Source organism: Macaca nemestrina, chromosome 17 (assembly GCF_043159975.1).
Source record: "Macaca nemestrina isolate mMacNem1 chromosome 17, mMacNem.hap1, whole genome shotgun sequence".
In the NCBI taxonomy this organism is placed as follows: Eukaryota; Metazoa; Chordata; class Mammalia; order Primates; family Cercopithecidae; genus Macaca; species Macaca nemestrina.
The window spans coordinates 48,234,088-48,258,401 of record NC_092141.1 but is presented as its reverse complement, the minus strand read 5'-3'; the positions used below and the strand labels follow the sequence as shown (position 1 = coordinate 48,258,401).

Sequence of the window (24,314 nt, the reverse complement as noted above, 5' to 3'; positions counted from 1 at the left end):
GCATTTCTGGCCAGACTGGAGTTTATAGATTTCTGAGAAGAAAATATAATCAGAAGCTGCTTTTTCTCCCTTGCTTCCAGTTTCTATGAAAGACAATTAATTCTCCAAGCCAGAAAGGCATTTCTTTTTTTCTGATTTTTTTCTAGAGATAGGGTCTTGCTTTGTTGCCCAGGCTGGTCTTGAACTTCTGGTCTCTAGTGATCCTCCTGCCTCAGCCTCCCATAGTGCTAGGATGAGCTATTGCCCCTGGCCCAGAAGAGCATTTCTCAGAGAAGTCAGTCAGCACCCAGAGGAGCTGGCACAGCTCTAGGGAGTGGATGCTGTCCTGCAGAGCCCGCCTCACAGGGACCCTGACTCCCCAGTGCTGTCAGCTGAGGAAGCTGTAGAAGAGCAGTGGCTAAGAGGCATCTTGGCATCATTGCTGAAAGTCTTACAACTTGAAAAAAGGCCCAGACCCTTTGATGAGAAAATAGTAGTTGTGAGTGAGAGGGGAAGAAGAGGCGGTTCCACAACATTAGGGACCTTGACTACAGACACATTGCGAGTGTGCCCTGGAAAGGAGGATTCAGCATGTTCGAGGGGAAAGCTCCCTCCTAGCCCTGGGAAGAAATTGCTGCTGTGAACGTACAGAGCACACACAAGGCCTGCGGACTTTAGTGGAGGCACACTTGCCTAAAATGAGGCTCCCTAAGGGAGGTTTGCTGAGTCAACTTGGTGAGGAAAAGAAATGGGCTGAAAATGACACCAGGCTGAAAGCTGGGGCAGTGATGTGCCTGAGGAAGAACTCTGGTCTGTTCTGGGCGCCGACCACAGTGCCAGGTAACTGAGGTCCTGTGCTCAGGTTCAGGACCTCAGTCAGGTTCTCAGGCAGGTTCAGTCCTCAGGCAGGTTCAGGCTCCCTCCATCCAGAGACCAACTTCTGCAAGAGGCCAGGTGCAGTAAAGGTCTCAGCCTTAGCTACTGGACCAAGGTCCATCAGTGGGTCAAGCATTTACTGGGCACTAATACATACTAGATGCTGTCACAGTGAGCTGTTCCTATGACACTTAGGTTTCCCAAAAATACAATTCAATATTTGTTGTGGCTCCTTTGCCCTCTCAGGATCTATTATGTATAAGACATTGGCTCAATGACTGGATACATCATTTTGTTTTTGTTTTTGTTTTGAGATGGAGTTTTGCTGTTGTTGCCTAGGCTGAAGTGCAATGGCGCATCTTGGCTCCCCGCAACCTCCACCTCCTAGATTCAAGTGATTCTCCTGCCTCAGCCTCCTGAGTAGCTGGGATTAAGGGCAAGGCCACCACACCTGGCTAATTTTGTATTTTTAGTAGAGACCAGGTTTCTCCATGTTAGTCAGGCTGGTCTTGAACTCCCGACTCAGGTGATCTGTCCATCTTGGCCCCTCAAAGTGCTGGGATTACAGGCGTGAGCCACCGCGCCCGGCCCATCATTCTTACAGCGTAACTCTGCAATGTAGGCTTTATTATCCTATCATATAGATGACAGATTTGAAACTCAGAGAAGTTACATAACTTGCCAAGGTCATCCAGCTCACCCTTGTCTCCTACGTGCTTTTGCCATGACTTCTAAGGAAGTAACTGTTGATCCCCACATACATCTTCCCTCTCTCATCCGTGTTCAAGGGAGATGGCTTTGACATGAGCTCGGAAGCTCTTTGTTGATACTTCTACTGTATTGTGATCGTCTGTCTACATATCTGTCTCCCTTGCTAGGCTATGAAGGCCTGCGGGGCTGAGATTGTGTCTGATTACCTTTCTGAGTCTCTAGGGCTCTCTTACAGACTCATCAAATTGTATGTTGAATTAATATCTGAATGAATGAATGCATGAATGCTGACTCATCTCTCAATCAGAGAAGCAAATGACCAGAAAGGTTCAAGAACTTGGCAGGGTACCGTGGCTGACGCCTGTAATCCCAGCACTTTGGGAGGCCGAGATGGGCAGATTACTTGAGTTCGAGACCAGCCTGGCCAACACGGTGAAACCCCATCTCTACTAAAAATATGAAAATGAGCTGGACACGGTGGTGGGTGCCTGTAATCCCAGCTACTCAGGAGGCTGAGGCAGGAGAATCACTTGAACCTGGGAGACAGAGGTTGCAGTGAGCCGAGATCGCACCACTATACTCCAGCCTAGGCGACAGAGCGAGACTCTGTCTTAAAAAAAAAAAAAAAGAAAGGTTCAAGAACTTGATAAAGCTTAGTGCTAGTTTAGTGGGCAAGAAAGGGGCTGTTGGGCTCAGGATGGCAGTGAACGTTGGCAGACATTGCATGGTTTGCACAGGATTGGCAAGGGCCGGGGGCGTCAGGATGTGAGCAGACAGGAGGGTGAGCTATTGGTGATGCTGAAGCAGGGGCTTGCCTGCCTCACAGAATGTCTCCACTTTGTCCTGGGCCTGGCTTGAGGTCATAGACAGCTATTGTCTGGTAAGAACTGGTGCCCTCTGAAGACCACAGGCAGAGATCAGCTGCTGGGCACAAACCCCTCTGAAGATGGAGCTTTTCCAAGACCGACAACCACCTGTGGAGGTGACTGGCAAGGTCTGAGGGGCCAGCTGCTCCCTACGCGTAACTGCACTTGCTCCTCTCACCGGACTTCGTTTCTCTGATCACACGGGTGTCCTCTCTGACCCACCTGCCAATAAAGGTCCAGAAAGAGGTGTGAGCGGGGTCCAGGGAGACAGGCAGGGTCTCAGAAAAGCACCTTGCTAGGGTCTATGAGAAAGGGCCTGTGGAACGTCCAGGCTGCAGCAGTGCAGGTTTGGGGAGGGCAGTATTCTAGAAAGGTTACTGAACTCGGAGTCAGGAAATCAGAATATAGTTCCAGCTCTGCCCTAGACTTGCAACATGACTTCTCTGAGCCTTAGCTGCCTCCTTTTTAAGATGGGAATAGGCCGGGTGCTATGGCTTACACCTGTAATCCCAGCACTCTGGGAGGCCAAGGCGGGCAGATCACCTGAGATCAGGAGTTCGAGTCCAGCCTGGCCAACATGTTGAAACCCCATCTCTCCTAAAAATACAAAAATTAGCCAGGTGTGGTGGCAGACACCTATAATCCCAGCTGTTCGGGAGGCTGAGGCAGAAGAATGGCTTGAACCTCCGAGGTGGAGGCTGCTGTGAGCCAAGATCATGCCATTGCACTCCAGCCTGGGTGACAGAGCAAGACTCTGTCTCAAAAAAAAAAAAAAAAAAAAAAAAACCAATAAAAAGATGGGGATAGTAATTCCTATGTCACAGGGCAGTATAGAGATTAATAGAGGCAAGCAATTGGAAAGAACTCTGCAAAACTGCAACAGTCTCTTCACAGGACATTCTTTTCTTGCTGTCAAATCGTTTCCCTCCTTTCCATACGGAACCATAAGCCCTACCAACCAGTGAACTGTTTGCCCCTCACAAACATGGCAAGCAGGGGCTCCCACAGTGAAGGAAGCTGTCCTCTCGGGTGGTGGAGGGAGGGGAGGGGATGCTGCAGTCAGAGTAGGATGTTCAGGGCCGGAGGACTTGGTGTCTGAGTGCTGGGCATACCTTAAGCTTACTATCCTAGTAAGACTGTTTTAGGTGGGTCACCAGGCAGCATCTGTTCTATGAATTCCTTCGTCTCATGTCCCCTAAACACAGAAGAGAAGCCATCCGGGTGCCTCCCCGCAGAGCCTTTTCAGAGAGAGGAGCCCATGGCCCAGCTCCAGAGCCTGGCGGGCTGGGTGGCAACTCTCTGCACTTGTCTGAGGCAGCCTCACCCTGCTCATGGGAGGTCGAGACCCACATGCCAAACCAGACACACATATGGAGAAGATTAGCCCAAACATGCAAAAGAGACAGACCAGCACAGGATGATACAGGGAAAAAGGCCGGTTTGGTACAAACCCCAAAAAAGCATACCACTTGAGCCCATCATGGGCTCAGTTATGGGCAGATAAAGCTCTTGCCAGACCTGGTGACGGGCTGAGGATTCAGGCAGGTCATCGCCTCAGGCCAACAAGCACACCTGCCACGTGCTGAGTACACACTGAGAAGCCACGCTAGCCTGGAATGACACAAACTTGTTCTTTGTTCATGAGTTCTCGCCGCAAGAATTCTCCCTTCACTTTCCCTCACCGCTAGGAGTGGGATGTAGGAAGGATTATATTATTTGAACCTTTTTCTTTTTTTCCTTGCATTTAAAAAAATTTAAAAATAAAAACTTAAAAATAGAGATGGGGTCTCACTCTGCTATCCAGGGTGGGTGTTGAACTCCTAGGCTCAAGAGATCCTCCCACTTCAGCCTCCCAAAGTGCTGAGATTACAGGCATGAGCCACTACGCCTGGCCTGGACCTTTTTCTTGAGGCTAAAGTTGTTTTGAACTAGTTTTGGGCTTGAACCTGGTGACCTCCTCCTGTGCCAAGGTAGGCGGCCAGGATACTCTCCAATAAAGGGATGGGGCATCTGGCTACTTGCCAACTCTCTCCCCACTCCCAAAGAAATTTCAGAAGCTCCAGTGAGCAGACCCTGTCAGAAAGAGATCCAGAGAACAGAACGTCCTAGAATGAAACAAGGCAAAGCACTTGTCACATGCTTTATGAAAGGAAAAACTCTGAAGATCAGCAGGAACCTTTGGCAATTGTCCAGCCAAAGAGCCCCCGCCCCACTCCAGCCCCCATCTTCTCCACCCCTACCCCTGTGTGCTGAGGGTTCTAGGGCTGCTACTCTTTCATGTATATTTCTCTGACCTTTCTGGGAAAATCGGAAGCTCTCAGAATGCAGGACAGGGTCTTATATGCTTTTCTCACCTCTATAAAAAGCACCTATCGTAGTTTTCAACAAGGAGCTGCATTTGTTCAACAGCTCCCCGGGCACTGTGCTAGTGCACACTCACCACCGAGAGAGGCCCTCTGGGAGGTGGTTTCACCAGACCCGGCAGGGAGATGGCAGAACTGTCGCACAATGATTGCAGGATGTCAGCGCTGGCAGAGACCATTCACCACCATTGGCTCATTTTGCAAATGAGGAAACTGAAGCCCAGGGAAACAAAGTTACTTGTTCCCAGTCATGCTATGGAGTACAGTGATAGTGCTGGGATTAGAACTCGGGTCTCCTCATTCCCTGGCCATTGCTGCCGGAGTCCTCTGTGCACTTCAGGTGTCCCCTGTGTCCACACTGGCGGGTGTTTCTGAGGAATAGCCAGATGGGCACGGGGATCCTGGGGGCCTGTGGCTGTGGAGGTCTGAGAAACTCTGGAGTCTACAGAGTGGGAATGTGAGTCTCAGCTTCATCATGGACTTAGCCAGTTGGCCACAGAGGCACATGCCGACCTCTTTCATAAAACCTTCCACTGAGAAGAATGGCCTGCTGCCCAGGAAATGAAGGCCTGCATTTGGGGGCCCAGGCCAATTCAAAGTGAACACCTGGGAAAGTGAGAAGGTACTGGTCAGGCATGGTGGCTCATGCCTGTAATCCCAGTGCTTTGGGAGGCTGAGGCTGGAGGATCACTTAAGGCCAGGAGTTTGAGGCTGCAGTGAGCCGTGATTGCGCCACTGTACTCCAGCCTGGGTGACAGAGCAAGACCCTGTCTCAAGAAAGAAAGGAAGGGAGGGAGGGAGGAGAGAGGAGGGTTGGGGAGAAAAGGTAAGGGAAGGAAGGCAGGAAGAAATGAAGAAATAAAAAACCTACTCTTAGCCTTTCTCTCAGCTTTTGAATAGAACTAGAAATTTCAGAGACCATCTTCAGTGAATTGAAGGCTTTTCAACTCAGAAGAGGCCTCCGGGCATCTAGACTAAATTCTGTACCGCAACCATTGGTTTACTTGGCAACTTCCCCCTTCAACAATCAGTTCTGTTAGGGCAGGGACTGTGTCTTCTTCATTTTTGTATTTCCAGTGTCTAACAGTGTCTGCTAAAAGGAAATTCTCACTAAATGCTCGCTAAATGCTCTGAACTTGATCATCAGGGACAGCTGCTCGAAGAGAGAGCATCTTCATGGATAAATTCAGCAAGGCGCTGCAGGTAAGCTTGGAGGAGGCAGTGAAGGTGAGCAGCGAGGACGAATATAGGCTGGAACCCCATTTCCTCCTCCTCACCCTCACCCGGAGCTATTCCATAGTCAGTCACCATTCCTGCCCTCTCACTTCTGTTCTCTTCAAAAGTCTTTACTGTTATTTCTGATTAGAAAAATAACAACATGGCCTGGATGTTTCTGCCCTCCCAAAGTTTACATTAAACCCTAACCCCCGATGTTTTGGTATTTGGTGGTGGGGCACATTTGGTCACAAGGGTGGAGTACTCATGATAGGATCGGTGACCTTAGAAAAAGAGCCTGCTTTGGCCAGGCATGGTGGCTCACGCCTGTAATCCCAGCACTTTCGGAGGCCAAGGCAGGCGGGTCACCTGAGGTGAGGAGTTCAAGACCAGCCTGGCCAACAATGGTGAAACCCCGTCTCTACTAAAAATACAAAAAACTAGCCGGGCGTGGTGGCGGGTGCCTGTAGTCCCAGCTATTCGGGAGGCTAAGACAGGAGAATTGCTTGAACCCGGGAGGCGGAGGTTGCAGTGAGCCAAGATTGCGCCACTGCACTCCAGCCTGGGTGACAGAGCGAGACTCCGTCTCAAAAAAAAAAAAAAAAAAAAGGTGCTTCTTCATGCTCTGCCATGTGAAGACACAGAAAGACGATGGCTACCTCCAAACCAGGGAGTGGGTCCTCACCACACAACAGATGTGCTGGCATTCTGTTTTATGTTGTCTTGTCTTTTGAGACAGGATCTCACTCTGTCATCCCGGCTGGAGTGCAGTGGCACAATCAGGGCTCACTGCAGCCTTGACCACCCCCGGCGCAGGTAATTCTCCCACCTCAGCCTCCTGAGTAGCTGGGTCTACAGGCACACACCAACACGCCTGACTAATTTTATATTTTTTGTAGGGACGGGGTTTCACCATGTTGTCAGGCTGGTTTTGAAGCCCTGGGCTCAAGGGATCTGCCAGCCTCGGCCTTACAAAGTGTTGGGATTACAGGTGTGAGCCACTGTGCCCAGGTTTGCTGGCACTTTGATCTCGGACTATGGCTTCCAGAACTGTAAGAAATAAACTTCTGTTGTTTAAGCCACCTAGTCTATGGTATTCTGTTATAGCAGCCTGAATTAACTGACAATGGTAATTGTAAACTATTTGAACTATATAAAACCACAAAACAGAGCGAGAATTCCCTGTTTGTTTTTGTTGTTTACTTCCCCAGAGACAAGCACTGTTAGTGGAGCTTTATGCTTCTACTAGTTTTTTTTCCTCTATAGGATCATATCATACACATTGTTTTTCACCTGCTTTTTTAAAACTTAAAAATGTTCTTAAGGTTTTTTTTAAAAAAGCTATAGGTTATTCCATGATATATGCATACCAAAATGTATTGTTACTCTCTCTACAGACCAACAATTAAATTATTTTGCTTTTTTCCTTTGCCATTACAACAGTGCTTTTGTCTATATCTTAATACTTTTACCCATATTTTTGTAGAATAAATTCCGAGAAGATAAATTGCTGGGTGAGAGAGAATAAACTATTAATGTATAATGGTTACTACCAAACTGCCTTCCAAAAAGTGTGCACCAATTTACACTCCCACCGCCAGTGTCTCATCAACCATTCCAGACCTTAAAGTCACACCTACCACTAAGTTCCTTGAAATGGACGTCACCTTTGTGTTATTCAGTCAGACCTTGGGCGGGGTGCAGTGGCTCATGCCCATAATTCTACCACTCTGGGAGGCTGAGGCAGCCGGACCACTTGAGGCCAGGTGTTCGAGACCTGCTTGGCCAACATAGTGAAACTCCATCTCCACCAAAAATACAAAACTTAGTGGGGTGTGGTGGCGCCTGCCTGTAATCCCAGCTACTCGGGAGGCTGAGGCAGGAGAATGTCTTGAACCCAGGAGGCGGAGGTTGCAGTGAGCCGAGACTGCAATACTATACTCCAGCCTAGGTGACAGAGTGAGACTCCATCTAAAAAAAAAAAAAAAAAAAAAAAATCTGCTTCATTTTCTATTTGCTCCCTCGTTTCCACATACTTGCCTGTTATCTAACCCTCAATATAGTCTCACTACACTTCTATGACATCATAAACATTTACATTTATTATATTAACTTGTAAATGTCTCCTTGACTCTGTAGTCCAATTGCCTCTAAAATTGATTTTTTAAAATTTTGTTTATTTTTATTTTCATTTTATTTTATTTTTGAGACGGAGTTTCACTCTGTTGCCAGGCTGGAGTGCAATGGCGCGATCTCAGCTCACTGCAACCTCCGCCTCCTGAGTTCAAGTGATTCTCCTGCCTCAGCCTTTCTAGTAGCTGAGACTACAGGCACATGCCACCATGCCCGGCTAATTTTTGTATTTTTAGTAAAGACAGGGTTTCACCAGGTTGGCCAGATAGTCTCGATTTCTTGACCTCGTGATCTGCCCACCTCGGCCTCCCAAAGTGCTGGGATTACAGGCATAAGCTTCCGCGCCCGCCTGTTTTGTTTTTAATTAAAAATTTTATTGCCCTTTTATATTTCCTTTAAAAATATTTTTCCTTCTACTATTTGTCATTTCTTTTTTCTTTTTTTCCTCTAACAACAAATACAAATAGATTCTGAGTTGCCTAAAGGGAGAGATGGTGTCCAATCCATCTTTTTGTCACCTCCCATTCTTCTCTCCCCATTCTTTACTAAGGAAACACCTAGACCAAACACCTCTTCTGTGCTGAAGACCCATAGATCCGAATGTGGGTTTCACATCTTCACATCTCCACTGGAAATGCAATGTAGCCAAGCCTCCTCCTCCATGTGACTAGGAGCTCTTAGTGAATGACATCAAATGAGTGAAATAAGCCAGAAAACTGGGGAGCATCCTTAACATCTGTTCCTCTCCACCCACCCATGTCCACTCCATAACAAAGTGCTGTGGAATCTACCTCCTAAATAACACTCTTTACTGTCCACTTCTATTTGCTACTGGGCCAGCCTAATCCATTCCATCATCTTCTACTCGACTTCTCTAACAGTCTCCTGTCTTCCACAGTGAGGCCAGAGTGATCTTTTCAAAACTCACCCTCTGCTGAAAACATGCTTCTCATTTAGGATAAAACTAAAGTCCACATGAGCAGCAAGACCCCACAGTCACCCCAGGCTATTCTCCGGCTTAGGTGCTGAGCTCCAGTCACCCAGGCCCTCTTTCAGCTCCTTAAGCATTTCTTTTTCCTCTTCCCTTCTTACCCCCTTTGCTGATTTATCTCACCCATTAGAGCTAAGCTTCAATGGGACCTCCTTAGGGAAACTATCTCTGCATACCCTTTTCAGATGCTCTCATACCACATGGAATTTTTCCTTCATTATACTTCACACAATTGGTAATTATGTTAATTTGTGAGATTATTTGATTAATGTCTTTTCCCCTCCTAGACCACAAACTTCACAAGCTCCACTGTGTCCGGGCAGAGTGTATGTAATAGCACACACAGTGAGCATTTATAGAGATCTGATGGATGCCAAACAAATGAATGGTGGGCGCTTAGTAATGTATGACAACATGATTTTTCACTCTTTTTTCTGCTGAGGCTTCCCTGCGGTATATTTTAGCCAGATTTAATGTGGATACAGATACTGTGAGTCTCTAGTGAGAGAAACATTCGGCATGACTGGGTCCCAGATGACAGTCCCCAGGGACCACCCTATCCTGTTTATCTTACCACCAAGACCAGGAAAGATGGAGACACTCATTTCAAAAACACCTCCCTAAAAAAGCCCCGGCTTTGTGGAGTTGGCCCATCTCTCTCCTGCCGGCCATCATCAGGCCTGTGACTCCTGGAAACCAGCCAGTTATTCTTTGAAAACAGGGCCCTGTCACTTTAAGATTTTAGTCCCTTGCTTGGGCCATATATCAATGCTCCCTGCAGCAGTGGCTGTGCTGCCTGCTGTTCAAATTTGTCCAATTAGACACAGCCCCATGGGGTGGAATTCAGTGTGAAATGTGCCTGCCACTGACCAAGAATGAATTGGTGTGGAAAGCCCTCAGGGAGAGCCAGTGCAGGTCTTCCCAGGAAAGGCTCACCACCCTCCGGGCAGTGCCCATATCCCTGGGGCAGAGGGTCACCCTGCAAGCCCTGTGAGCCCTAATAACTGCTCAGGGCAGGGTGGCGAGAGGCCACCCCGAGTATGTGCGGGACAGGGCGGAGGTTGAGAATCAGCCCCCACAGATATGAAAAGGTCAGGGCGCTATTTGTACGGTTGTTAGTTACTTGCAATGGTCTCTATCAGCCACACAAGTGTGATTCTGTCACTCCATAATGTTAGTTAAATGCTAGCCTGTGGTCCTGTTGTGGTCCACAGAGACACAGAGTCAAACATTCAAAAAATTCCCATCAGCAACTCATTTGGCAGTGCGGGGAGGGCGCTTTAAAGCACAGGCTAAGTGTGCGTGGCGGGATGGTCTCTAGTGGAAACGGTTTTAAGAGAAGAACTTTCAGTGTCTCTAACAAAAAAAATCTCCTTTGCAAGAACTCTCTAACTTAATTTTTAAAATGTTTCCTCCTTCTCCTCTAGCAGCTCAAGCTTTTCTTCTAAAACTCTTGGAAGTCTTAGAAGGTTAGACTTTTGAACACGGAGAAATTTCAGAAATCACATAGTCTGCATCCTCTTTTTTTTTTAAATTTTTTAATTTTAATTTTAATTTTAATTTTTTTCATAGAGATGAGGTCTCACTAGGTTGCCCAGGCTGATCTTGAACTCCTGAGCTCAACGGATCCTCCTCCCTTCTGAGATTATAGGAGTGAGCTACCGCGCCTGGCTGGATACCATTTTATAAACAAGGTAAATGAGATGAGGGAGAGGAAGTGACTCAGCCAAGGTCAAACAGCCAGTGGCTGGCAGGGCTGCAAGCCAGGCTGCTGACCCAGGCCCAGCTCTTACTTTACTGTCATTCAGTGCTGCCTTCCTTTTGGAGGCGATTTCAGTTTGATTTTTTAACACACAGCCAACCCAGGGTCATGATATATATAGATATACCACAGTCAGGATATACTAGAACTGGGATTAAACACACACAAATATTACATGTACATATATTAATACTGCCACGCATACTTGGGGCAGCCTCTCCCTGCCCTGCCCTGACAGTGATCAGCCTTGCAGGGGTCAAACGGGTGAACCTCTGCCTTAGTCTAATCCTAGTTCTAGCATCCTCTGTGTGATCACCTCACATATTAGCTCTGGGCTTCAGTTTCATCAATGTGTATGATAAAGGACGTGGTGTCTCTCCCGCCTCTAATTCACTCACTGATTGAAACATTTCTCGAGTGCTTAGCGTATGTCTGGCACTGGGGATACAGAGAATCAGAAGGGTGGGGTCCCTGCCTCTGGAGAAGTTCGCAGCCTGATGGGAAGAGTCCCAGTATGTCCCATGTGCTAAGTGATCTAGCAGAGGCTTACAAGAGCACACTGAGAACACAGAGGAAGGCGGCTCCAGCCAAAGAAGTGTGAGGATTCCAGCTGGAAATCCCCAAACATCTCACAGACACTTACCTCGTCTCCCGCCCAGCCTTTGACAATGAGCTATCATTTTCCTCCAGGAAGAATGTGCAAACAAGAAGGGAAGAAGCGTCTGGGAAAAAGGAGAAACACGGGGCCAAGGAACCCACACAAGGGCCAAGGGGCCATGGATAAGCGAGGGCTGCCTGCTTCTGCTGGATCGCTTACCAGCAGCTGAGCACCGCAGCAGGCCACTGACCTCCTGGGGACTAGGCACCACGGGTGATGAATGGTCCCTGAATCCTTGGAGGGAAGTGGCCTATTAAGGAAACAGAGGCTCAGCTTTTGACAGAGATGCCATATGGAGGAAGGAACTGGAGATCTTGGTCACCAATTTCTCTCCAAATTCACCAACCCCCTCCACACCCCCAAGTTTATAATTTTGAGAACTGCTAAGATATTTCTCAAAGCCTTTTTACATTATCAACAACTTTTCTCTTCCAAATCAATCCTCCCAGGTAGGAAGAATTAGCTTCAGTTCACAGAATAAAAAACCAAATCCTAAGTCAGTTCAGGGCCACTCCCGTGATTACACAGCTTACCAGGGAGGGTCAAAGCTGAGACTAGAACCCAGGGCTGGAACTCCCTATGCTAATCGCTCACTGCACTACTTATTTCCATGTTGTAGCTGAGTGTGCCACATAAATTCATATTTAACCAGTGAGATTTAAGAGGAGAAGAATAATCAGAATGGGTTATAAATGAGTCCTTCCCCCTGGGGAAGTCTGGGCTCTAGACAAAAGTCTTCTCATTTTTAAAAGGCTCCCCTTTGTGAAATGAACAATCTGGCCCATGGTCATCAGCTGCCTAAAAGACCGCTGGGTTACAGTGAATTTCCCATGTGATGCTAAATCCATGTGACCATTCTCCTTTTTCTTTCTTTCCCTTTTTTTTTTTTTTAAAACCAGCTGCTTAGCAGCTCAATCAAATTAATTGTGGCACTTTCAAAAGCCATCAAAATAGCCACAACACTCCTTTAAAAAAAAGGAAGGCGCCTTGTTTTCAGAAAAAGATGTAAAGTCCTCACCCCAGGGTACTCAAACAGATATTTATTCCATGACAATTTGCCCCTTTCTCCCAGAGGACCACCCCCCACCCCACCTCTCTCTCTCTCTCTCTCTCTCTCTCTCTCTCTCTCTCTCTCTCAAGAAAGGCTTAAAAATATCAACACCAATGAGACTATACTTTTGGCTTACTTCTGCCAAATTTTATTTTCAGCTTTGGGTAACTGGGAGTTCTTTATGGTCAAGGACAAAAAAACAAGAGGCTGGAAAAACCTCATTAAAAAACCAACTAACACAACTCACTTGTTTGAAATGAAGTGAAGGCAGGAGAAAGGAAGGAAAAAGGAAAGAAGGGTGGGAGGGAGAGTGAGGCCATGTTCTTGGCTGTGCCTCAGATGTGAAGAAATGTCACAGCCAAATAGTGGCTGAGTTACAATCTCACTCCTTAGAGGCGGGCGGAAGGCTTGGAGGGATGGGTGTAACCCTGGCAGGCAATGCTGGTCCTCACCAAGGGTGAGGAGAGAAAACAATTCTTTCTGATCTTTAAAAACTGCTCAGTTTGACAGGTCCCCTAAAACAGTCTCCCAGAGCCTAGCCCCTTCCTTCAGAGCAGGTCCCTTGCATTTGAGCAAAGAACCTTCACACATGAGCTCACTCATGCCTCCCAATGCTAATCCGAGGAAACAAGTGGGGCCGGGTGCAGTGGCTCACACCTGTAATCTCAGCACTTTGGGAGGCCAAGGCAGGTGGATCACCTGAGGTTGGGAGTTTGAGAAACCCCGTCTCTACTAAAAATACAAAAAGTAGCTGGGCGTGGTGGTGCATGCCTGTAACCCCAACTACACAGGGAGGCTGAGGCAGGAGAATCACTTGAACTTGGGAGGCGGAGGTTGCAGTGAGCTGAGATTGTGCCACTGCACTCCAGCCTAGGCAACAAGAAGGAAACTCTGTCTCAAAAAAAAAAAAAAAAAAGTGGGGATAAGTGTTAGTATCCACAATTTACTTAAAAAGGAACTAAGCTGAAGCTCGGAGATCAATAACTTGCCCAAGTTCATACAGACTGCAAGGATTAAAATCCAGCCCTCCAGCATTCTCCCCACGATCCCCCTATTTCCCAGTAGAAGCATGGCCAGATCGGAGAGCACCAGGTCAGTTTCGTTCTCAGAGACTAGAACCATTTGCTGCTGGCCTTCTTAGGGCTTGCACTATTGTGAAGAATCCCTGATGATAAAGACCAAATGCCAATCCAACTGTCAGTCAACAAAGCAAGGTTCCCTGAGGGTGAAGGGATAAGGGCACAAGTAGCCTGGCGGCCTGCAGGGGCATCCAGATGGCCCAGGGAGGAAAGTGCTTCCTGACCACAGCCTCTTACCACCCGACACAAAACGGCCTCTTCTTGAGGTCATCAGCTACTCCCCATTGCTGCTTTTGCTCCTGCATTTCCTCATGGCCCAGGACTACAATCAAGCTCTTTGAAACAGGTCATGAGCTTCCCCAAGAAGTCACAGTATGAATGGTGAAGGGAGATGGGAGGTGGGGTAGGAGGAATGTGAGTCTCTTGGTCAAATTAAATCAGGATCTTTCTTCTTTTGCTAACGCTCTGTCCTTACTTGGGTTAAAAAGGTGCTACCATTTTATTTCATGGCACATCTATTCAGAGGATGGGATGTTACAGCAAAATGAAGAGCCTGCCTTAAACAAATGAAGAGCTAAGGGAAGCTGGAGATACATTTTTAGTTATGTTTGTGAAGCTCATTAGGAAAAAAAAAAAGGAGGCCAAAAGACACTAAATTAAGGATTCAGAAGACATGAGTTCTAGTCTCAGCTTTATTATTTCTTAGCTGGATGATATGGAAAATCTTAAATTCTCTGGGTCTTTTTAAAAAGAATCCATTAAATGAACTAATAGTAATAATCTTTGCCTGTATCACAGCATGCTTTAATGCTCATCTGAGATAATGTATTTGAAAACCCTTTGTAAAACATTACGTATGTGCTATATTATTATTATGACTGAAGAGCTGATTACATGTGTTTCAGGCAGACTGAAGAAACCCTCTATGTTACTTAAGAATATATATGAAACATACATCCAAAGCAAATATTAGAAAAGGCTTAATTATACCCTCTGGGTAAAGTAGGTAAATGTTTTGTGACTCAAGCAGAAGAGAAATAGGCTGAGAAAATTTGTAGTTGAATATATTCTTTTTTTTTTTTTTTTGAGACAGAGTCTTGCTCTGTTGCCCAGGCTGGAGTGCAGTGGTGCGATCTAGGCTCACTGCAAGCTCCACCTCCTGGGTTCACGCCATTCTCTTCCCTCAGCCTCCCAAGTAGCTGGGACTACAGGCGCCCGCCACCACGCCTGGCTAATTTTTTCGTATTTTTTGTAGAGATGGGGTTTCACCATGTTAGCCAGGATGGTCTCAATCTCCTGACCTTGTGATCCACCCACCTCGGCCTCCCAAAGTGCTGGGATTACAGGTGTGAGCCACCACACCCAGCCTACAGTTGAATATATTCTTTCGCCATATTCCTTAGCTAAGAGTCCAAGGGATGAGTGAGGAACCCCGATCTTTTGGTTCATAGTGCCACTGTCTAGGAATGGACCATCTGATGCAGAAGGAAAAACTGGGCTGTGGAGTAAAAGAGACTTGAGTTCAAATTCCACTTGAAAAGTTCTCATAATAAATGCATAGAAAAAGACTATTCTGGCCGGGCGCCATGGCTCACACCTGTAATCCCAGTACTTCGGGAGGCCAAGGTGGGCGGATCACCTGAGGGGAGGACTTTGAGACCAGCCTGGCAAACATGGCAAAACCCGGTGTCTACTAAAAATAGAAAAATTTCCTGGGTGTGGTGGCAGAAGCCTGTAATCCCAGCTACTTGAGAGGCTGAGGTAGGAGAATGCTTGAACCCAGGAGGCAGAGTTTGCAGTGAGCTGAGATTGTGCCACTACACTCCAGCCTGGGCAACAGAGCAAGACTCTATCTCAAAAAAAAAAAAAAAAAAAAAAAAAAAAAAAAAAAAAAAGAAAGAAGGAAAAAGAAAAAAGACTATTTTATGAAAAATTGTGAGTTTATGCACAAAGGAAATTTAAAATCTAACCTCAAAGATACATACTACTTCTTAGTCTAATGTCATTATAGCTACTGAGTCTGACCAAAAGCTAAAAGAGATACAGTTCTGCACTAAGGAGAAAAGAAATTACTTTAGTTGATGTCAAAATGACAAGTCATCAAAAAATTGTGGTTTATTCAGGAAAAAAAAATCTCTTAAACAGACCTAGATGTCCTGGCAAACTTTTGAATTTAATCTCGTGATATATTATAAAAAAAGAAAAGAAAAGAAAAAAGCCTCTATAGCATATCAAGCAAATTTTATAAAAATATGATCAATACATTTGACGTATTAATTATAATTTTCAGTGACAGAGACAATATGAAAATCTAGAGTCAACATTCTGACAGTGGAATAAATAAATAGATATAATTATTCCTCATACTAATCCCAACAGAATTGTAAATTATCAAGCTAGACTGTCCATCTGAGTTCTAAGGTTTCCTTAATATAATGGAGTTTAATGTAGGGGGTGTCATATCACCAAGATTATGCCCTTTTATTAGAATAGAAAGCTCTCTGAGGATTTCAAATTCAAAGGGTCAGAATGACCCTGAGCTCTCTACATATTGCTAGTATTCCCCGACCCTGGCTGCCTACTGGGATCAGCATGTGGAGAAGCACTGTAGCGAGGGGCCTAGGCCCAGGGCAGAGGGAGAAAAAGGAGTTACGAATAACTGTGCATTCTCCCAATCTTGGAATCACAGACTTAGAAGTGGAAGGGCTTCAGAAATCCTCTAGCCTGGCTGGGCCTGGTGGCTCAAGCCTGCAATCCCAGCACTTTGGGAGGCCGAAACAGGCGGATCATGAGGTCAGGAGATCGAGACCATCCTGACTAACATGGTGAAACCCCGTCTCTACTAAAAAAATACAAAAAAACTAGCCGGGCGAGGTGGCGAGTGCCTGTAGTTCCAGCTACTTGGGAGGCTGAGGCAGGAGAATGGCGTGAACCCGGGAGGCGGAGCTTGCAGTGAGCTGAGATCCGGCCGCTGCACTCCAGCCTGGGCGACAGAGCGAGACTCCATCTCAAAAAAAAACAAAAACAAAAAAACCAAAAAAAAAGAAATCCTCTAGCCCTTACCCAGATTTGTACAGAGCAGAAAAATGAGGATCAGAGAAGAGAATGAACTTGCTCAAGATCACATGGCATCCTGGCAGAACCAGGTCAAAACCCAAGTTTCACGATGCACAGTACAAAGCTCCTTCTATGTTACTCCGGGAGTGAAAGCATGTGCTGAGGTGGTCAGCTAGCACATGGCCAATATAGCTGCGGCTATTATCATACCAACGGGAAGGAAAGCACTCTCCAGCAAGGGCCAAGAGAAATTACAGTTAACATTTAACATGATGGGACCAACTTCAAAGACACTCCAGCTGGACTCTAATAATGGGAGACGAAACTGCTAACCCTAGCAGAAAGTTGCAGGGGGACAACTCTGGTTGGAAATAGCACATGTCCTGAGAGCAGGAATGCTCTTCAGAAACCCCAACACAAGGTTGCTGCCTCACTGCGGGGTGGGGAGGAACATGGGAAATAACCTTTCATCTGTTGGCAGTTCCACCCGTGATTAAGTGGTGTGTCCCTTGTTAATGCCATGAGACACTTCAAAATGCCCACATTTGTCAATTGGGGGGAGGGGAGGAGGGGCTGCTGATGTCACTGGGAGAGGGAGATGGTGCCGTCTTCAAGAAAGACTACATTTGGTTGTAACAGTAGGCAGGGAAGACAGGAGAGGAGAGGGCTGCTGCGCCATCACCACCAAGGAGTGCAGACAGGACACCGTAGATTCTGGAGCTGACAAGAAAGTTTCCAACTGAGAAAAGTCAGTTAATTCTGGAACTTCTATTCCTGCCTAGATGGACGTCACCTGTAGAACCCTCAGTAACTTCTGACCACAGTTTACATCTTAAATGAAGAGCTGATTCCACCTTGCAGAGAAACAGTCCTAGCCATCCTTTTTTGGTGTGTTCTAGTCACCTCCCAGGGCCCTGACTCCTGGTGTGATGGTGGCGGGGAGGAGCCGAGGAGCGGGCACGTAGCTCTAGCAGCAGAGGCAGCCTCTGGTCCTGCTTCCTGCACAGCCTGGACACCTGCAGCACAAACCCTGTTCTTGCTGTGCCTTCACTGTTGGTCCTACACACCAGGCCTGCCAGAACAGCCTTGCGCGTGGCCTTCGTTCAGGCTCTTCCTGGATCCCCACCCACAGACCTCACCAGGGACCTCTGTTCTAGTCTGCCCTTAGGTGGCTAACGGGGAGGAGATTCCACATCAGGCCTCCCGCGGCAGGGCCCTTGGCTGGCTCTGTGTCTCTGCTCTAGTTACTAGGCTTCTGTCCTATCCCTGAGGACAAGTTCCCCAATCTGGGTATTGGACCCCTGCCTTGATGGGCTTCAGTTCTTAGGAACAACTGTGCCCTACTTACCCTGCCAACTACTACGCTCTCATCCCACCCAAAGGGGTCTCACGGGATTCTCAAGGTGCTATTGAGGCCTCACTGCCAGTTGCCCCTAATGGTGCTACTACCTCACTGACCCAGGTCTCTATGCCGAGCCCTCTCCTAGAGTGACTTCACCCCACCGTCAATGAAGCCCTGCATGTTGCCATGAGCTGTACATTCCTGGTCCATGCCCCAAACACCAGGAATTGTCTGGTTCACCCGGCCTGACTCAGCCCAGCCCTACAAAGCAGGTGTTTGGGAAAAGCCTTTTTCCCAATAAAGGCAATACACTACCAGTAGATGAAATAATGAAAGCATATGACCTGTTACTTAGGAAGCGTGCCTTTACATTGTTTTATCCTATCATACTGTATATTGTGTGTCGCAGGTGGGCTCTGGAGGAGTCCCCTCTCTCTCCCTAGCCTTTCCACTTTGTCTCAAGCCAGTGAAGATAGCAAGAAGACACGGAGCAGGGGTCTCTTAAAAGCCTGGCAATGAAATGCTCAAATTGATCAAATACCTAGGGCATAAGAGCTAAATATAATATAATGGATATAATATATAAGTATACTAAATTTGGAGAGAAGACACTACTCTTTAGGACCCTACACTTTTAAAACAAAGCAGTGAACGGAATTTTTGTATATGCTACGCCTATCTCGGAACTGTTTAAGCCTCCTCAACTCTAATGGTACCATCAGTGTCTGAGGTGAGAGGGAATTCTGGATCATATAGTAGCCATTTTACAGAAGGGCTGGCAATGGCTGGAGTTAGCGTCTCACACAAATCGATCAAATACACGAGGAATTCCTCAGTGGGGAAACAGCTAAACATGATTTAAATTGAAACTGCTAATTTAATAAACCTCCATGGCAGGAATGATTGTACATGACCCCGAGGAATCTAGCACAGCACACACAGTCAAGCAGATGTTTGACTAAAAAGAGAAGGGGCCACATCATTCCGAGGGCGTGGATTTCTTTTCCGAAGAACATACCTCTTCTTTTCCTTTTATTTCACCCTTCTCCTTCCCTCTCTCCCTCCCTGTAGCCTTTCCTTTATTTTATCAGGTACCAGTTGCGGGCCCCTCTGAGCCTCCCTAGGAGCAAAGAGGAAAGCTGTGCAGAGGTGTGCTACTGCAGGGAGCCATGGAGGGGAAGCAGTGGTATGTGGAGGCAGATGGGAGGGCAGAGGTGCTGGGTGAGGGGCATGTCAGGGGAAATCTCAGGGACCAGTACCAACAAAGGCATGGGGCATGAAAATTATCTCTTCTGCTGCTCTAAGAATGACATCTTAGGCTTTCCTTAAAAAATACCCACATCAGGCCGGGTGTGGCGGCTCAAGCCTGTAATCCCAGCACTTTGGGAGGCCGAGATGGGCGGATCACAAGGTCAGGAGATCGAGACCATCCTGGCTAACACGGTGAAACCCCGTCTCTACCAAAAAATACAAAAAACTAGCCGGGCGTGGTGGCGGGCGCCTGTAGTCTCAGCTACTCGAGAGGCTGAGGCAGGAGAATGGTGTAAACCCCGGGGGCAGAGCTTGCAGTGACCTGAGATCCGGCCACTGCACTCCAGCCTGGGTGACAGAGCGAGACTCCGTCTCAAAAAAAAAAAAAAACAAACAAACAAACAATAAAAACAAAACCCACATTCAGCACACATTTACTAAGTACCTGCTATATTACTATTACTATTATTATTATTATTTTGAGATGGAGTCTCACTCTATCACCCATGCTGGAGTGCAGTGGTGTGATCCCGGCTCACTGCAACCTCCACCTCCTGGGCTCAGGTGATTCTCCTGCCACAGCCTCCTGAGTAGCTGGCATGACAGGCACATGCCACCATGCCTGGCTAATTTTGTAATTTTTAGTAGAGATGGAGTTTCACCATGTTGGCCGGGCTGGTCTCAAACTCCTGACCTCAGGTGATCCACCCGCCTCCACCTCCCAAAATGCTGGGATTAAAGGCGTGAGCCACCACACCTGGCCAGCACCTGCTATAGATGGTCACTATCCTAGACACTGGAGAACACAAATGAAAAGGGAAAATCCTGGTCCTAAAGAGGTTCGCTGAGATAGAGAAGTAGGTGGGTGGACAATGGAGGTGACTTTAGGGTGTCAGTTGCGGGGCCCTCTGAGCCTGGCTAGGAGTAAAGAGGAAAGCTGTGCAGAGGTGTGCTACTGCAGGGGAGCCGTGAAGGGGAAGCAGCAGCATGTGGAGGCAGATAGGAGGGCAGAGGTGCTGGGTGAGGGGCATGTCAGGGGACATCTCAGGGATCAGTACCAGCAAAGGCATGGGGCATGAAACAGGGGTCAGTCAGCCTGGTCAGATTCCAGGACCCACATGGGGAAGCATTGAGGGGTGAGGCTGAGGCTGCAGAGTCCTTGGGACACGAAGAGGCGCCCCAGCCTCACTGGGGCTCACTGGCCCATACCTGGGCTTTGCCAATTAACCATGCTGTGCAGCCTCTTCCATGGGCTTCTTTGCTCTAGGAAGCCTGAGGCAAGAGCAATGGCACCGCTGCCAGCTAGCGTCCGCTCTGAGACTGCTCTGCGTGCCCTCCAACGTCTCAGAACAGGAGCGCATTGGCTGGCTGCTGTGGCTCACACCTGTAATCTCAGCACTTTGGGAGGCTGAGGAAGGTGGATCCCCTGAGGTCAGGAGTTCAAGACCATCCGGGCCAACATGGTGAAACCCTGTCTCTACTAAAAATACAAAATTAACCAGGCGTGGTGGTGGGTGCTTGTAATCCCAGCTACCTGGAGGCTGAGGTACAAGAATCACTTAAACCTGGAGGTGGAGGTTGCAGTGGGCCGAGATCGCACCATTGCACTCTAGCCTAGGTGACAGAGCGAGACTCCATCTCAAAAAAAAAAAAAAAAAAAGAAAAGGGAGTGCATGCTGAGCAGTGTGGTGTGTGGAGGGGCCTGCCGCTGGAATGCTGGGGAGAAGATTCAAGCATTTTCCAGGCACCCTGTTCCTCAGATGGGTGAAGAGGAGTTCCAACATCAGACAAGCGCGGCAACTGCTAAGAGCATTCAAATTTGGAATTCCCTCTGGTGGCTGAAATCAACACTTCTCACAAAGGAAACCTGGACAAGTCCGATCTGTAAAGAGCATTATCCACTCCCCATGTATAGTTTATTGGCCCAGAATATCAGGTTAGCAAGCTGAAGTAATTAAACATCAAGCCAGCTGTTTTAGGCAATTAGGTAACATTTTTCATTTAGGAGACCACACAACAGAGGGGAGAGAATAGGGAGATAAGACCTGTGTTTTGATTTACTAAAGTCTCTGTTGCAGATAAAGCCCAGCTTTTTGGAACCCTTCAGGCAATTACTATTTCAGGCTTGGCAAGCACTTGAGTCTGAAAGTAACTATTGGGCTTGTCTTGGCAAGACTCAAAGTCACTGTAGCTGTAAGGTTGTCCCAGGCAGCGGTGGAGGGGAAAGTCAGTGGCAAGAGGAAGCCAGGAACTGTAGAGTCATTAGGAGGGCTGTTGCAGGCTTAGAGCTCAAAGGAGGCCAAATTCAGTCCTCCCACAACATGTTCTTAGAGAGGGAATGCGGTCAGATGGTGAAGGCCCAGGCCTGCTGGGCGGGATTCTGTGGTTCCCTTTCTGGCATCTGTACTTGTCAGCTCTGTGGGCGCTGTTTACACTCCCTGCCTCAGTATCCTTTCCTGTAAAAGAAGAGAAGGACCAAGGGCTTTTAGGTTTGTGGGAGCAAAAGGAAGAGGTGCAACCGGCAGGCTGCTAACGGTGCCAGCTTAGTACAAAGGGAGGAGAAGACAATGTGGACATTAGAAGATCAAAACGTGAACCTCCTCCCTGCCACGAACTGACAAGGTGACTCTGTTCAAGTCACTTCCCCTGTGTGTGCCTCGGTTTCTAAAGCATCAAACCAGGGAGCTGGACTAGGCTAGATGATCCCTAAGCCCCTTCCAGTTCTGGCATTCTACTATCTGAAGATGCCAAGCAAGATAAACTGTTGGGCAGAAGGGAAGTCAGATTTTCTTTGAATGGAGAAGCCTGTGTGCTGCCAGCCGGCTTCCCCTACGAGACTCTGGAGCCAGCACTAAGTATGGGGCCGGGCGAGTGGGGCTGGCGGAGGAGACAGCAGGCCCGCGTGTGGTCACTGGCTCCACGGCATTGAAACATCTCTTGCTTGAGCTCTTCCACTTAATTGGGAGCTTGCCTTTCCAGTTGTGTATTTTTATCCTGTGCCCTGGAACCCAAACCATTAGGTTTGTAGCCAAAGGCTGCTTCTTGTTTAATCGTTAACTGCCTGGGCCCTGAGGAGCTGTACCCTGGCCGGAAAGTCCTCCTCCAGATGCTGTACCTCTTCAGCGAGCCGGACCCGAGGGAGGACGCCGAGCTGGACCCGAGTCCAAGCTCTGTCCTCCAGCCTTGGAAATAAATCCCCTACGTTGTCTGGCCCACACAAATCCCAGTTCAGCCAGGCCTCTCCTGTGGGGTTATTCTGGTAACAAAATGCTTGAGATCAGCAATTCTTTTCTACTCTTACCCGCTCTCAGAGAGGAACCAACTGGGCTATTCCTTAGGCTCCACTTTGTGTGTCTGAAATGTGGTTGAAAACTAATATTCCAGATGTTTCCTCATATTTTAAGTAGAACCGCAGATTAAGCTTCCTATAGGAAGGTAGTAGAGCACGGTGGAGGGAGGGCAGTCTTTGGAGCAGAATCATGGCGTTGAAATCGTGGCCACACCCTTTACCAGTTGTATGGCACTGAGAAAGTATTGGTTCTTTGAACCTTAGTTTCCTCTCCGAGCGAAATAACAGCATTCGCTTCCTCTACCTGGCAGTAATCGCCATGAATCCAAAGACTGTTTTGGTCATCGCTATGTTGTAGTCTAAGCCTAACACGGAGTAGGTTTCTCAATCAATGCTACTGAGTCAGTGATTAAAAACCTCATGGGATTTTGAGGAGATCAACGAGGTGAAAGATGGGAAATGTCTAACTTTGTACCTGGCACTTGGAAAGTGCTTATTCACAGGCTGGCAGTGCTTGGAGACACATTTCCTCCACCTGAGTGAGGTGGATGCTCAAAGGGGAATGCAAGTGTTCGGTTATGCCCACTTAAGTTGTGAAGAGGCCATCCTGTGGGAGAAAGGGCAGGTACTTAGCAAGCTCTTTGATTGTAACCAGTCCTGACCCCAAGGCTACTGCTGAAGCTCAAGCTCTGGCAGTCAGATACAGAGCCACTGATGTCCCTGATGGTGGTAGGGGGCCCTGCAGAAATACCGATGGCTTCCTGGCCTTTAGGGTCTTCCAAGGAGATTCATAAAACTAGACCAGGGCATGGAAACCAGCATCCCGGGGGCCCCTGGTACACTAGACTATTGTTCCAGGACAGAAGCAACTCAGATCAAAATGGTGAGTAGGATTTTTCCTTGCATTGGCCACAATACATATGTTTGTTCAAGAAAAAAAAGTTGGAGCAAGAAGACATGAACGTCTGCTGCTAAAGAAAAGCCTGTTTGTGCCAGTCACAGTGGCAAGATTGTTCAGGGAGTCCATCCTGAAAGTCCAATTACTCCAACAGCATGGCCAAGGTCAGTGTCAATTTGCGGTGTGCCAAGTGCTCCAGCCACTTCAGTACCAGATGTGAGTCACACAGGGGACCTGTCTTTCGGGAGAACTGGCATCTGCTGGACTTGCTAGCCCCTCTGAGCCTATACCCCCGCGACTCCTTGCTCCCTTTCCCTTCCTTGGAGAGACCTGTCTAATAGACCCCTCTATAGACAGCAAATAACCACAATATGCAGAATCCCAGACTGGCTTATGGAGAGTTGGATCCACTGTCACCTAGCGGGTGAATGAGGGAGAACACTGGGACTCGGCAAGGGCCAGCACCTCTTCCTGACAGCCTAGGGCCCACATTTTAGGATCAAGAGATCAAATGATTCTCCCTTCCTGCTTTGTTTCTAACAGGACACCCAGAAGCCACAACAATCTGCAGAAGTACAGCCTTATGAGGTTGAGATGTGGCGTGACCTACTTACGTTACACCTGACTTAAAAACGCATCTTTTCAACGCAGGGTGCCAAGATCCCTTCTGCCATATATATATATATATATATATATATATATATATATATATATATATATATTTTTTTTTTTTTAACGGAGTCTCGCTCTGTCGCCCAGGCTGGAGTGCAGTGGTGTGATCTCAACTTACTAC

The 24,314-nt window shown here is 47.5% G+C and overlaps 1 protein-coding gene and 1 long non-coding RNA gene across 11 annotated transcripts in view; one reads left to right on the top strand and one right to left on the bottom strand.

The window, feature by feature from the left end:
* The window catches only part of LOC105476856 (BCAS3 microtubule associated cell migration factor), a 710,244-nt gene that overhangs the window by 59,183 nt on the left and 626,747 nt on the right, over positions 1-24,314 (bottom strand). The window contains exon 24 of one of the 10 annotated variants that reach the window (XM_071082818.1): positions 21,224-21,790. The exons of the other annotated variants lie outside the window; for them this stretch is intronic. Within the exon in view, the coding sequence (XP_070938919.1) occupies positions 21,624-21,790 (167 nt within the window). The 3' untranslated portion in view covers positions 21,224-21,623. Of the gene's footprint in view, positions 1-21,223; positions 21,791-24,314 lie in introns of those variants that run through there. 10 annotated transcript variants of the gene reach the window in all.
* Positions 2,111-7,848, top strand: LOC139359593 (uncharacterized). Its single transcript, XR_011615681.1, has 3 exons — positions 2,111-2,678; positions 5,873-6,826; positions 6,910-7,848. It is a non-coding gene; the product is annotated as an uncharacterized lncRNA (long non-coding RNA).